This window comes from Pimephales promelas, chromosome 13 (genome assembly GCF_988280905.1).
Source record: "Pimephales promelas chromosome 13, fPimPro1.hap1.1, whole genome shotgun sequence".
In the NCBI taxonomy this organism is placed as follows: domain Eukaryota; kingdom Metazoa; phylum Chordata; class Actinopteri; order Cypriniformes; family Leuciscidae; genus Pimephales; species Pimephales promelas.
In genome coordinates this window covers 25867700-25880175 of record NC_142781.1, presented here as the reverse complement: position 1 = coordinate 25880175, position 12476 = coordinate 25867700, and the positions used below count along the sequence as shown (strand labels likewise).

General features: G+C 35.5%; 1 protein-coding gene across 1 annotated transcript; it reads right to left on the bottom strand.

Annotated features, from left to right (window-relative positions):
* Positions 1-67: 67 nt before the first annotated feature.
* niban1a (niban apoptosis regulator 1a) lies at positions 68-11688 on the bottom strand. Its single transcript, XM_039692614.2, has 14 exons — positions 11555-11688; positions 7779-7909; positions 7550-7678; positions 7339-7453; positions 6070-6234; positions 5854-5969; positions 4775-4879; positions 4325-4487; positions 3326-3513; positions 3049-3192; positions 2833-2943; positions 2655-2762; positions 2425-2536; positions 68-1892 (listed from the first exon to the last, which is right to left on the bottom strand). The coding sequence occupies exons 1-14, from the start codon at positions 11604-11606 to the stop codon at positions 1006-1008; spliced, it is 2526 nt and encodes an 841-aa protein (XP_039548548.2). The 5' UTR covers positions 11607-11688; the 3' UTR covers positions 68-1005.
* Between the last annotated feature and the right edge of the window lie 788 nt (positions 11689-12476).

Sequence of the window (12476 nt, the reverse complement as noted above, 5' to 3'; positions counted from 1 at the left end):
TGTGCTTACTTTGATAGGAATATTTCGTGTCTTTTAGAGTTTTAGAACAGCAGAAACTCAGCAAATGTCTAGTTTACTCTCACTTTAATGTGATGAAATGCCATGCGTGCCATACATATTTAATCATTCAACCTATCATTCCTTTAAAGGGTGGTCATGCTTATTCAAAGATGTATTGATGGACTGTATTATTGTTTATGTGGATCTTAAATAGATAGTCAAGTGCCCAGAGCAGAATCTGTAGTAATGACTGTCTCCATATATAGACAGATCTCAGTGGTTCTGCGAATCTGAAGTGCATATGTGTCAAATCTTTTTGTGTCACTCAATACAGATTCATGACATAAAATGGCACTGTGCTTTCGGTATGTCACAGAGCCAGATTCCATGGCAAACAAACCCGTCAGGCCTGCATTATGGGTCCAAAGTAAACAGTCAGCCCTGGTTCATGTCGTCTGAAGGTTGGAAACCACCTTGCGAAAAGGCATGTTCCTTACTTAAGGATTCCTCAATGTTTCACAAAGGATATCATTTCCAAATACAATATTTATGTTACAATTTAGTACCTCATATATTATTCAAATGCTAACATATCAATTCATTTGAACATATTAGCTTAAAACAGTATTGAAATAAGGTTATCTATATAAAATTCTTTAAATAGTCCTTATAATATAGAAAAACATGTTATCCTCTTTAACTAATTTAAAAGAACAATATATACACTACCATTCAAAATGTATAACAATTTTTTTTAATTTACATTTTAAATGGAATGTTATTTAAAATGTAAATATTTCTACAGTTTAATAACTGGAAATTGATTATGTGTATATATATATATATATATATATATATATATATACACACACACACACACAAAGTGAATTATAATTACCTCCTGCACAATGAAGAAACCAAGTTCAAAATGTACAGTTTGCCTCTTCACACAGTAAAATGGAGGTGTGGACAAGTTGAGTAAAGTACTGACACAGTCATTAAATCTTAGACTATAGCTTCTGGTTCCTCGAACTTTTGAACATTTTCTCCATTGTCTTTACATGTCTGAATCACCTCCTCGACTTCAATAACCTCCATTACAAGGTCACGGATCTCCTTCACACAGCCTAGGGGGCTGGTCTCCTCCTCTAGGTGTGGTGAAGACTGGGTTTCTGAAGCTTTTTCTGGAAGATCCATGATTTGTTTGTCTGTGAACTCTTTATAGATATCTCCAGCTTCTGCATCTTGAATAGATAAGCAAACGGCTATTGGATTTGTGCTTTCATCGCGGATCAGTATTTTAATCTGGGCTGGATCATCTGACGAAACCGTTGGGTTGCTGTTGTCCTTCGTTTCAGCAGCAGGGTCACCACAGATCGGACTGATTGCTATTGTGGACTTTTTAGCAAAGTCTGAAAAAGTTGCATCATCTCCTTTTGGTGAACAAGAAGTACTAGCACTTTCTGTGGCTTCTGTTACCATAACAACCGGGGTGGGAATGACATCCGTGGCGATTGTGGTTGTTATGAGTTCTGGTTTAGTCTCGGCTGACGTAATCGAGGTTGACGTTTCAGTAATTACATCATCACTGCTCTCCTCTAAGAGTGTCTTGTTCTGTTCATCACTGATGTTTCCCATGACAGGCAGAGCTTGGCTCAGTGTGCTATTTTCTGAATTTAGCGAGTGAACAGTCACTGATTTGTTTGCTATTATACCGTTACCCAGCAGCGGGGAGGGCGGCAGGGGCATACGCTGGCTCGGGGCGGTAGTTAAGTGTCCTGGGCTGCTGGGTGCAGATCCCGGGGGAGTGAAGGACAGGCTGGACACACTGAAGTTGTATCTGCTCTCTGTCAAAAGGTTGAATTTCTTTAAGCTGGCTGCCTCCTTGACCACTGCCAATCAAAAGCACAAATCAGATTTGAGAATGTTTTAGGCAAATCTAAATGAGTAATCATTCCTTGTTCTTTGGGATATATATATATATATATATATAGTGGCCCTAAAATGTATTAGGAGTCGGACAGTCCTCTAAGCAATTTCGAAATATATGTTAACCACTGGGCTCCACTGGGATATACAGTATACTACCATTCAAAAGTTATGATTAGTTAAATAGTGAGTTCATTTCAAATCATTTATTCAAAATAGAAGTCTTTTTTTAATAATGTAAAAGCCTTTACCATCACTTTTAATCAATTTAATGCATTATTGCTGAATAAAATGATTAAATTAAAAATCTTTTTTTTAAAAACCATTTCTTCCAAATTTCATTTGATTTGACTTTTTTTTTTTTTTAAATCTAGACGTCATCCTTATGCAAAATTTTTTAATGCTTTTAAAACTGTTCTTTGCACTAAATAATACCCGATATCAATTACGTCTTTGTGAGTAAACTTGTAGTCTTGTTGTGATCATGTGACTTACCCATGCTGATGTCCTTTTCCAGTATCTGGTGGATAATGTCCTCATACAAGTTTTCCACACTGATGAAGTTTGAATAATCGGCGAATATGTATTGCTCAAATTTAGGTAGTTCCTAAAGGGAAATTTTAAGAAAAGACATATCTATTAGGAAATATCAATCATTTATGGTTTGTATATTTAAGCAGTTAGTGCTCATATTTCTCTGATTATGCGACTGATCTCAAATGTACCTCTTTGAAGGATGGGGCCAGATGCTTCTTGATGCTGGGTAGAGTGATGTTGATCAAAGCTTCCTGGAGGATCCTCTTTCTCACTGTGCTGCTGTCATAGTCAAATTGCTGAACAAAGATAAATTAAGCTAAGCAATGTGATACATTTGTGTTTGTAAATTAAAAGTTATATGCTTACCTTCAGAACCCTGTTCGAAGCCTTTTGCATAGCCATCGTGAGGTTGACAGATGGGTCCTCCAGAGCCTTTCGCACAAGCAGCTCAAAGGTGTACTCTAGATTCTCCATCAGCTAAAACCATCACACAACAGACACTGAAAACCTAATCGATCACAGTAAGACTATAGAGTTTATGCAAATAATTCAGAATGGAGTTGAGTTCTTAGTTGTGGGTACCTGTTTTAAGTCGATCTCTGTGCTGTTCGCCAAACCTTTGATGCAATAGTTGAAGGTTTGCTGTAGCTCTTGGATGTGATCTGCCAGCCCACTCACTTTTTGATAACAGCTCTGTAAATTAGCCTTACTTATCTTAAACATAGCCTTAAGAAAGAGAGCAACAGAAGAAGAGTTTAATATATTGGCTAGTATTAATTTGGCTTGAGAAATGGAATATAATGCACCAGATGAATGGACTGTCTGCTGCTTAATCATATTTTTTTTTAGCTCCTCTCACCTGTCGGAGTTCCTCACTCTGGTCAGCATCCTCGAAGTCCTGGCAAAGCTGTTCCATCATGCTCTCGCTCAAGTCCCGGGCCTCTGTGAAGCCCAGGCTGATGGGCCCCATGACTTCCTCCAAGACGGCCGGCAGGTAAGGCTGCACATGCTCAGTGCAGTATTTTGTTGCTGGCTCAGCTACCATAGCTACCCAGATTCAGAGAGTAAAATTATGGTACAGTACATAGACTCAGATATGGTAAACACCCACATATGGTAATTTTTACAACAGAGTAACTGAGGCCAAATGACATCTTGCGGGTAACACTTTCTTATTACATATGTTATATTACTGTTCTAATAACAGTTGCATAATTACATGCCACCATATTCCTCCTAACCCTGTAGTAAGTAAACGTTAATGTAAGTGTTAATTAATTTTACTCGGTACTTAAATGTATACCACAAGAGGAACACCTTAAAATAAACTGTAAACCAACTAGCTTTACTGATGGCCATTCAAATGAAATATACATTTGATGAGATATTTATATTACATTACATTTTATATATATAGATACACTTCCGTTCAAAAGTTTGGGGTTGATGAGATCTCGTATGCTCACATTATAATTTTTATTAAACGTACTAATATTTATTAACGTTTCTATTTTGATATATTTTGAAATATATAATGTTTGAAATGTATGGTTCCATTACCCCATTCTTCAGTGTCACATGATTCTTCAGAAATCATTCTAAAATGCTGGTTTGCCGATCAACAACATTTTTTTATTATTATCGACGCTGACAACATTTGTTGTTCTTTATATTTTTATGGAATTCATCTTTTTTTCAGGATTCATTTATGATTATAAAGTGAATTGCTTCATAAAAGTGTGTATATATATACAGTATATATATATATATATATATAGTGTACATCAATGTTTTGCAAGTGACAATTTTCAGTTTCAAGGCTCTTAAAAGCGTACATATTTTTAGTGTGATCATGTACCTCTGAGTTTGCTCTGCACGAAAGTTCTTGAGCTGATGATCTGGTCCATGTCAGAGCGCATGCGTGCCTCCTGCTCTTTCACCATGTCTTTGCACTCCTCCTTCAGTGTGGTCAGCCTTTGCATTAGATGCTCTTGCAGCAGAAAATAAGCAGCTTCAACTGTCTATGAGACAAATGGCAGGGGTCAATTAATTAATAACTGTTCCATAAGTTACAGAAGCTATGGAATGTAATGTGTTTCTGGTATGTTTCTGGTTTGTCCCACCCTTTAGGAAACACCAAAGGGACATTTCTGGCCTCCCTGGCCTAAAGCTATTTGGGTGTGGGGCATCCTACATCTACGTCAACATCACACACCCAAGTTTCAAGTTTAAAGGACAGGTTCTGGAGAAACCCAATGCCATAATGGGAAACTATTTGTAAAATCTTTAGGACAGGAAAGAGACGCACTGCAAACCACACTCTTCTCTTGTCTGCCCTCTTGCTCTTCATACATGGCTGCAGTTCTTTCTCCAGATAGGGCATTAAGTCCTCCATGAACAGATTAGCAAGACCCTAAACACACACAGATTCAGAAATATTACACATACATCTATAGCTAAACAAGACTTAATAAACATTGAGCGCAAACTTAATAAACTCCCATGTGGCACACTTTATGTAAACTTAAATAACAGACTAGACTGATATGTTTACCTAAAACCACATAATTAATAATTGATCTGCCTTCAGTCATTTCTCAAGCACGATCCAAATCAAAGTATTTAAATGAACAGACTAACAGGTAACAATATTAATAATGAAATACTAAAGTAATAAGCCAATCACAGCCAAGTTTTACAATGTTTTTACCCCCTTATCCATGATTCAAACACAGAAAAGTGCAGAAGTATGATAAAAGAAACCAAAGAATTAATTGTTAAATGGATTACAATATACATTCTGTATATTTATATTAATTATGTTATAAAATGTGTTTGTGTGTGTATGTATATAGATATATATTTCACAGTGTTCATACTGTGAGCTTTAGGACACTCCATGGCACATATTGCTCTTTCCAGTTCTAACAAAGTTAAAATAATATGTGCTGTGAGATAGGCAACACTGACAAATGTGGTGTATCGATAGTTCATTGTCATGTTTGCTTTAACAGGTGAAACTCCAGTGAAACTGCCTGTGTGCAGCATTACTCAGATTCCACACATGCTCTGATGTAACAGCGTGTGACTTGGGGACTCTATGTATTATACAACAGAAAAAAATTCAAATTATATTCAAATCTACCATTTAATGAGGAAAACAAATTCTTTAGGAAAAAATGACGAATTACACCAACTATGAAAATATGTGTTTTGCATCTTGGTTCCAGCCATTTATAAATGATAAAGATTGTCTTAACTGTCACAGTAAATTCAAAAACATTCCACAAGCTAGAACATTCCATGGCATACTAGAACAAAAGCTATCTAGTTTCTGACAACATGTGCTGTCAATGTGAACCAGAACAAATGTGGAAGGACACCTACCCGCACATCACTGCCTATGAGCATATCCCATGATTCATACTGGCCATTCTCCTGCCTATAGAGCTGAAAGGCTTTGAGGAAAGCTTTAACCTCACATGTCTTCTTCTTGAGAAAATCTGTTGAATAGACCAAATGTTTTCCCTTTAATATAAGCTGATATATTTCAATATACCACAACTTCCACTGGCACTGGTTTTATCAGAGTGAAAGTCATACCTTTGTTCTGGTGGCGAATGCAGTCAGATAAGATAGAGATGAATTCAGCTTGCGCGTTTTCATCTCGGAAACAGAAATAGGAATCTCGGCGGTACGGAAGTCTAAGATAAACTGGGTACTCCCCCGGCATGTCCGCCACAGGGGGCGCGAAATCCTCCTGGACCTCTGCATCATACACACAATCACATTTTACTCCATTATGTTAGTTAATTCACCAATATGTTTACTGTATGTATAATCATTGTTGTATATAATATATATTACGTTCCTCATAAATCTTTTCAGAAAATAAATGATGATTATAGAAAACAAAAACAGAACTCTTAGGTTAAGCATGGATTAATCATTCACAATAATACCATAAAGAAATTAAATAGGGTATTGATTTTTTGCTAAATTTAAATTAAGTCATGTTCTATTAAAAACAAAATAACATTTATCATTAGCTCAGGAATGAATGGGTTTTAATATTACTGAAAAGACAATATTCAGTAATATTATAGATTCAACTGAATGAGAGACAATTGAATGAGAAAGAAATTTGATATGAGCTGAGCTGGATAATAACACTAACTTTGTAACATTGACACTGTTATTATTGAACTGAACTGAATCAACACTGATTCTGTAGAAACTGAATTTGTTTCATAATTGATGAATTCTACAACATTAACACTGCTATTTTCCTGTTTATTACCGTGAAGCTATGTTTACATAATCTGCTATATGAATAAATCGCTATATAAATAACTGACTTAACTTACTGTAAAGGGAGAGTTCATCCAAAAATTTAAATTCTCTCAACCTTTACTCTCCCTCAAGTTGTTCCAAACCTGTATACATTTCTTTGTTCTGCTGAACACAGAAGTCGATATTTAGAAGAAAATGGGTAACCAAACATTTGATCGGCCCCATTGACTTCAGTATGGAGGGGAAAACAATATGGAAGTCATTGGGGCCCATCAACTAATTGGTTACTAACATTCTTCAAAATATCTTCTTTTGTGAGTCAATTTATGCTCCATGGCATGTGTTGAACCCCGCTAATAACGAAAAGACTGTCTACCCAGCTAATTGGGAATGCTCTCATAACTTTGGCTAACATTGTAGCTGGAAAGGTTCCTCTCAAAGTTATGAACAAATGTTCTTCAAGTAACATAAACAGAATGTTTTTTAACGTTATGTGGTCTTTAATAATTGCTGAATAAGTACATTAGCTCGTTTAAAATCTATGCATGGTATTGGGTACTCTTAATTAATTGTACTCACTGTTGGTGCAAGGGCAGACCTGGTCAATCATTTCCATATATTTTTCTTCTGTAGTCAGAATGGTGCCCCCTGTAGGTATCAGTCTGAGTATTGGAGGGGCACCTTTCACAAACGCCTGCAGGAAAGCAGGATAGAGATACTTAGGTAGGAAATGTTATCAGTACCCCAGTTAGAAAATGTTCATTCTCAGACGGTGAATGATGGCTAATACCTTGTAGCTTTCGTGGCACTCCATGACGTGACAGGCACGTATCACAATAAATCGATCCTTCCACTTCCTGCCGTCATCAAAGTACCGGACAGTTTCCTCATACAGCACCTTTCCAGACTCTGGAGGGGCCTGGATAATGTGATAATTTGTCGATTTCATAAGAATAAATGAATACAGATAACGTTATGTTAAATCCATCTGATATAGATATCAGATATCTGATTCTTACCCGTTGTTTGAGGAACTGTGTGTGTTCTTCTTTGCGTTGTTCAAGTTCATCTTGGATCTGGGACAGGTAAGCCAGAGAATATTGTTTCCTATAAATCGGTGCGAACTTTTTAAATTTCTCATCCACTTGCCCTGCAAGACAACACAATACTGAGGTAATTACAATAGTAAAAAGACTAAAAGTCAAAACAGGTCTATTTTATTCTCAAATAATTACAAACAACTGCCCACTTGCTCAGCATGAATTCATATGGCATGCATTGATCTAACATTTAACATTCATATTTTACTATCATGTGTCATAATAATAATAGCATGTAACATCAGCTCATGCCCTAAGATTGGGCCCAAGTAAACAGTCATTCCAGAGGTGATACTAGTACTGCAAAAATTAATCTTCACCTTTATTTAACGAAACACAACTTTGTTTCGTACATATATTGTTTTGTTTGCTTATAAATCAGCATAAATCAGTTCAATGATGACCTTTTGTAGCCCCGCCCCTTTTCGGCGTTGCGAATGAACTGCTCGTTAAAAAATTCCCGGTCGACGACATTGTTAAGACATCTTCTTTACAATGCTTATGACAAACATTACAATGCTCATGATAACTTTTGTTAACTCTACAATAAGTAAATCCACTTCACCAGCTAATTACTCCTCGACAGCGAGGCCATAGAAATATACAGAGCGACCGCAAAAACGGAAGTTCAAAGAAAACGTTTCTCTGGTGCAAAAGGCCATTAACTACTGAAGAGACGAAATTACAGGTACATTCGCTAACCTAACATTTCCTTCTTCACTGTCATACAGTATGTTGTTTTAATTATTAAAACTTTACAGTAAGGTCCCATTATTTGATAATGGTCATTAATGCATAAACTATCGTTAACTAACAATGAGCAATACATTTGATACAGTTTTTATTCACATTTGTTGTTATTCATATTAGCTTAGGTCCATCGAATAATTTTAAGAGATTGACCTTCTAGTACATCTTTTTTAAACAATGTATTAGTAAATGCTGAAAATATCATGAACTAAAATTTAAAGAAAATTGCCTTAAATGTATTGTCATTCACGTTAACTAATGTAGTTTATAATCTTAACAAATGAAACCTTATTGTAAAGTGTTACCTTAAAGGAAAATGTTTCACGAGTTTTACAAAATCTCTCTTTAATTCCACTTAGCGCTTCACCTGGAGTAGAACGCACCATCAATGAGTCCAACGTGTAAAAACAGATGGCAGTACATCATCCAAAATAGGCACAGACCAAAGGTGAGTGGAGAGGAAATTCCCATCGGATTGTCTAAATTAGTTAATTGTGTTTTTCCCGGTACCACATACAAAATTAGCTGAACAATACTGCAGTGACCAGAGAATATTAATGTGCGTTTACTTATTCCCTTGCTGAACATTTCAACATTCTTGTCAGTACCCTACTTTCAAACCTCATAGACCTCATGTAGAATCGTACAGTACATATTTAAATTCCATTTTGGAGGCATGAGAACATATACCACATAAACATGACTTACATGAGGCATGGTATACAAATAATATCTTCTTATATAATCTATTATATAATCTTATTATATCAGTGAAAATGGAAAGTTCCAATACTGGGTGGGTGCTGATTGGTCAGTACAGCATTCAAGTCATTCTAAAACACAATAATAACAACAATATCAGCTATGACTCAAAACACTTATTTAACTCATAAACCATGACCATATAGGGTGTTTCTACTTATTTTTAATTATGTTTAATTTCCTCATTTTAGAGCCTTATTACATAACAGCTAAATTTATACGACTGCTGAGAGATATTCATTTTCATCATATTTCACATGGCCGATCTGTCATTATTTTCACTCTCTCTCCAGTGTGGATTTCTACAACTCTTGTTTTGTGTGAGAGAGATTTATTGTTTTGGAAGGAACTATAGTTTGAGATGTCTTGAATTCTTGAGCTCTGACGTGTGAGATACAGTACTTTACCATAGAAGTTTGAGACATGGCATGACCTGCAAAGCCAGTTCTGTATGAACATACCTCAACACAGACATCATGACACTTCACCAACACTTCAGCAAGAGGACAAGTGAATGTTCGTAAACACCTCTACATGTGAGTGTGAGAAAGAAAGAAAAAACTCCTTGACAATGAGCAGCTGTTGACAACACACTCTCTTTTGACCTTAGGTGTGAATTTACACTTGAATTTACTTTCAGCTCATTCTCAGGAAGTAATCCCATTTGTTTCCCATGTGTTTTAATGACTTAATTAACATGATACTAAAGCTAGAGTCACATTATCTGACAGATTTAAAGGGATAGTTTACCCAAAAATTCTGTCATTTCCTCACCCTCAAATTATGAATTTATTTCTTCAGCTAAACACAAAAGAAGATATTTTGAAGAATGTTGGTAACCAAATATTTGATGGGACCCCATTGACTTCCATAGTGTTTGTTTTCCATACTATGAAAGTGAATCGGGCCCATCAACTGTTTTGTAACCCATATTCTAAATATTTTGTCCTATTGTTAGTTTAACTGCTTCTATTGAACTCATTTATAAGTCGCTTTGGATAAAAGCGTCTGTAAAAGTATTCTTCGTTATACTTGCGTTAACATAGCTCCCAAAAAAGGCATGTTTTCTCTGTGTGTGCAACTAAAACATTGACTATAAAAAGTGTGGTGTCAAGTGACAATATTTTCTAGTTAAAGCCATTGTTGGTTTGTAACAGAAACTGTGATACTATCAGAATTGGCATCTATTCTAATAATTGTTTAAATATTTGTGTTGCTGAAATGGTAGAGCAGTGGAACTCCAAAGTCAAAGGATCAGGTACCTGGGAATGTCAAATAGCTTGAATGCTCTGTAAATTGCTTTGATTAAAATTAAATGTTAAATGCATTGATATGAAAAATGCAAATTATAGTTAAACTTATTGTGATGGGGCTGAAATAATGCTTTTCCATTAGGTTATGCATATCAAAATACTATTGGTACTTTGCAAGCCTGTGTAACCACAAATTCAGAAGTTATAGAAGGGTTATAGTTTCAAAATCAGCCAATGAATAATCCTTATATATTGAATACTTATAATATTTGGGATATTCCACCTGTAGTGGTTACAATCTTTGGGAGCTGACAATTCAGCAGTACCGGTAATTTCGAATGAAATTATCACCTGTCAATTTTCAGGCCCATATCTCTTTTCGTTTTCAGACAATGAGCTTTTCATTAAAAATTCTGTGTTCTGTGAATGAAATGGGGTATAAAAAAACACATTCCAAAACATCACTCTTTCTTTACAAACTACAGATGTGAATTGCAAACACAGGCTGTTTTTCCATTTGAGCGAATAGCAGAGCTGATTTTAATCCTTTAATCTCTGACACACACTAAAAACCTCCTCCCATATCATTTGAAATAGCAAGAAGAAAACCAACAGGTTTCTGCCTCTCACTTTTCAGGTGACTACAGTGATCTAATGGACACTAATGATAGTCATTTAACAAATTCAACGATTTTTCCAACACTGAATGGTCATGTCATAAAGGACAACAGAAAACATCTCATGCATTTCAATCTGCAATTTCAGAAACATCCACCATCTTTCTCTGCAGTATAGTGAAACGTTTCAGCAACCTATTATTATTAAGAGCAACAGAAAAGATACAAAACATTACTGCTATTTCCACAATCATAAACTATGCCAAACCACTTAGTGACTTAGAATAACCACATAAAGTTCCTATACACATACCTTTAATGTAGTTGGATTTATTTTCATCCAGTAAGCTGGATGATGTTCCCATACTGCTCTGCTTAGTTCAGGTGAGCTCTCTTCTGCTCTGGTGAAGTTGATTCAAATGTCTCTGTATTCACTACTGAGGGAGAATCTGAAAGCAGGTGTTATATTTCAGGACTGTGGGAGTGGCATGAATGAAACTGTTGCATCAGGACAATCAAGGGCTGTCCTTTAAAAGGAGCTGTCTACAACCTGTGATGCCCAAAATGCTGTCTAGTGAGGCAGCTCACTTAGTTTTGACACAGTTACAGCCTAAAATAACATGCCATGATATGTGTTTTATAAATCAGGCTTCTCTGTGAATATAAAGAGCATCTGAGCTGTGATTAAATCTACCAGAGTAGCAGTGGAAGGGTGCTTCAGGGAAGAACCATGGTACATCTTTGTTTGTGAAATATAATATGCATGACATACTGGACAGACTTGATTCCATTAAGGTTTATTACCACGAACAGTTTCTATTCAAACTGTCACACCAGTAAGATAATTTTTGTGCATTTCAGGGAGGGCTACAGATGTACTATGCAAATAAAGCTGGCGTGGCTCTAATTTATGACACCCACATCATTTTCAAGCTGATGAATCATAAAATCTGAACATATTCAAGTTTATTTCACACCAAACATAAAGAAAAAATATTTATACCATGATTTGTTTTTGTATTGTGACATTTGCATAATAATAAAGCTCATTTCTGTGCTTTTTTAAAATATAATATAATTATATTTCTATAATCACACTGAATAAAAAAGCTCAAAAGTTAAAAATGCATTAATAATGAGAATTCTAGGGGGAAATTAGCTTAAATGTTAAGAAAATAATAAATTAATGTGAAATCAAAAAAATTATAAAAATATGCTAAATATTCTGTTGTTTT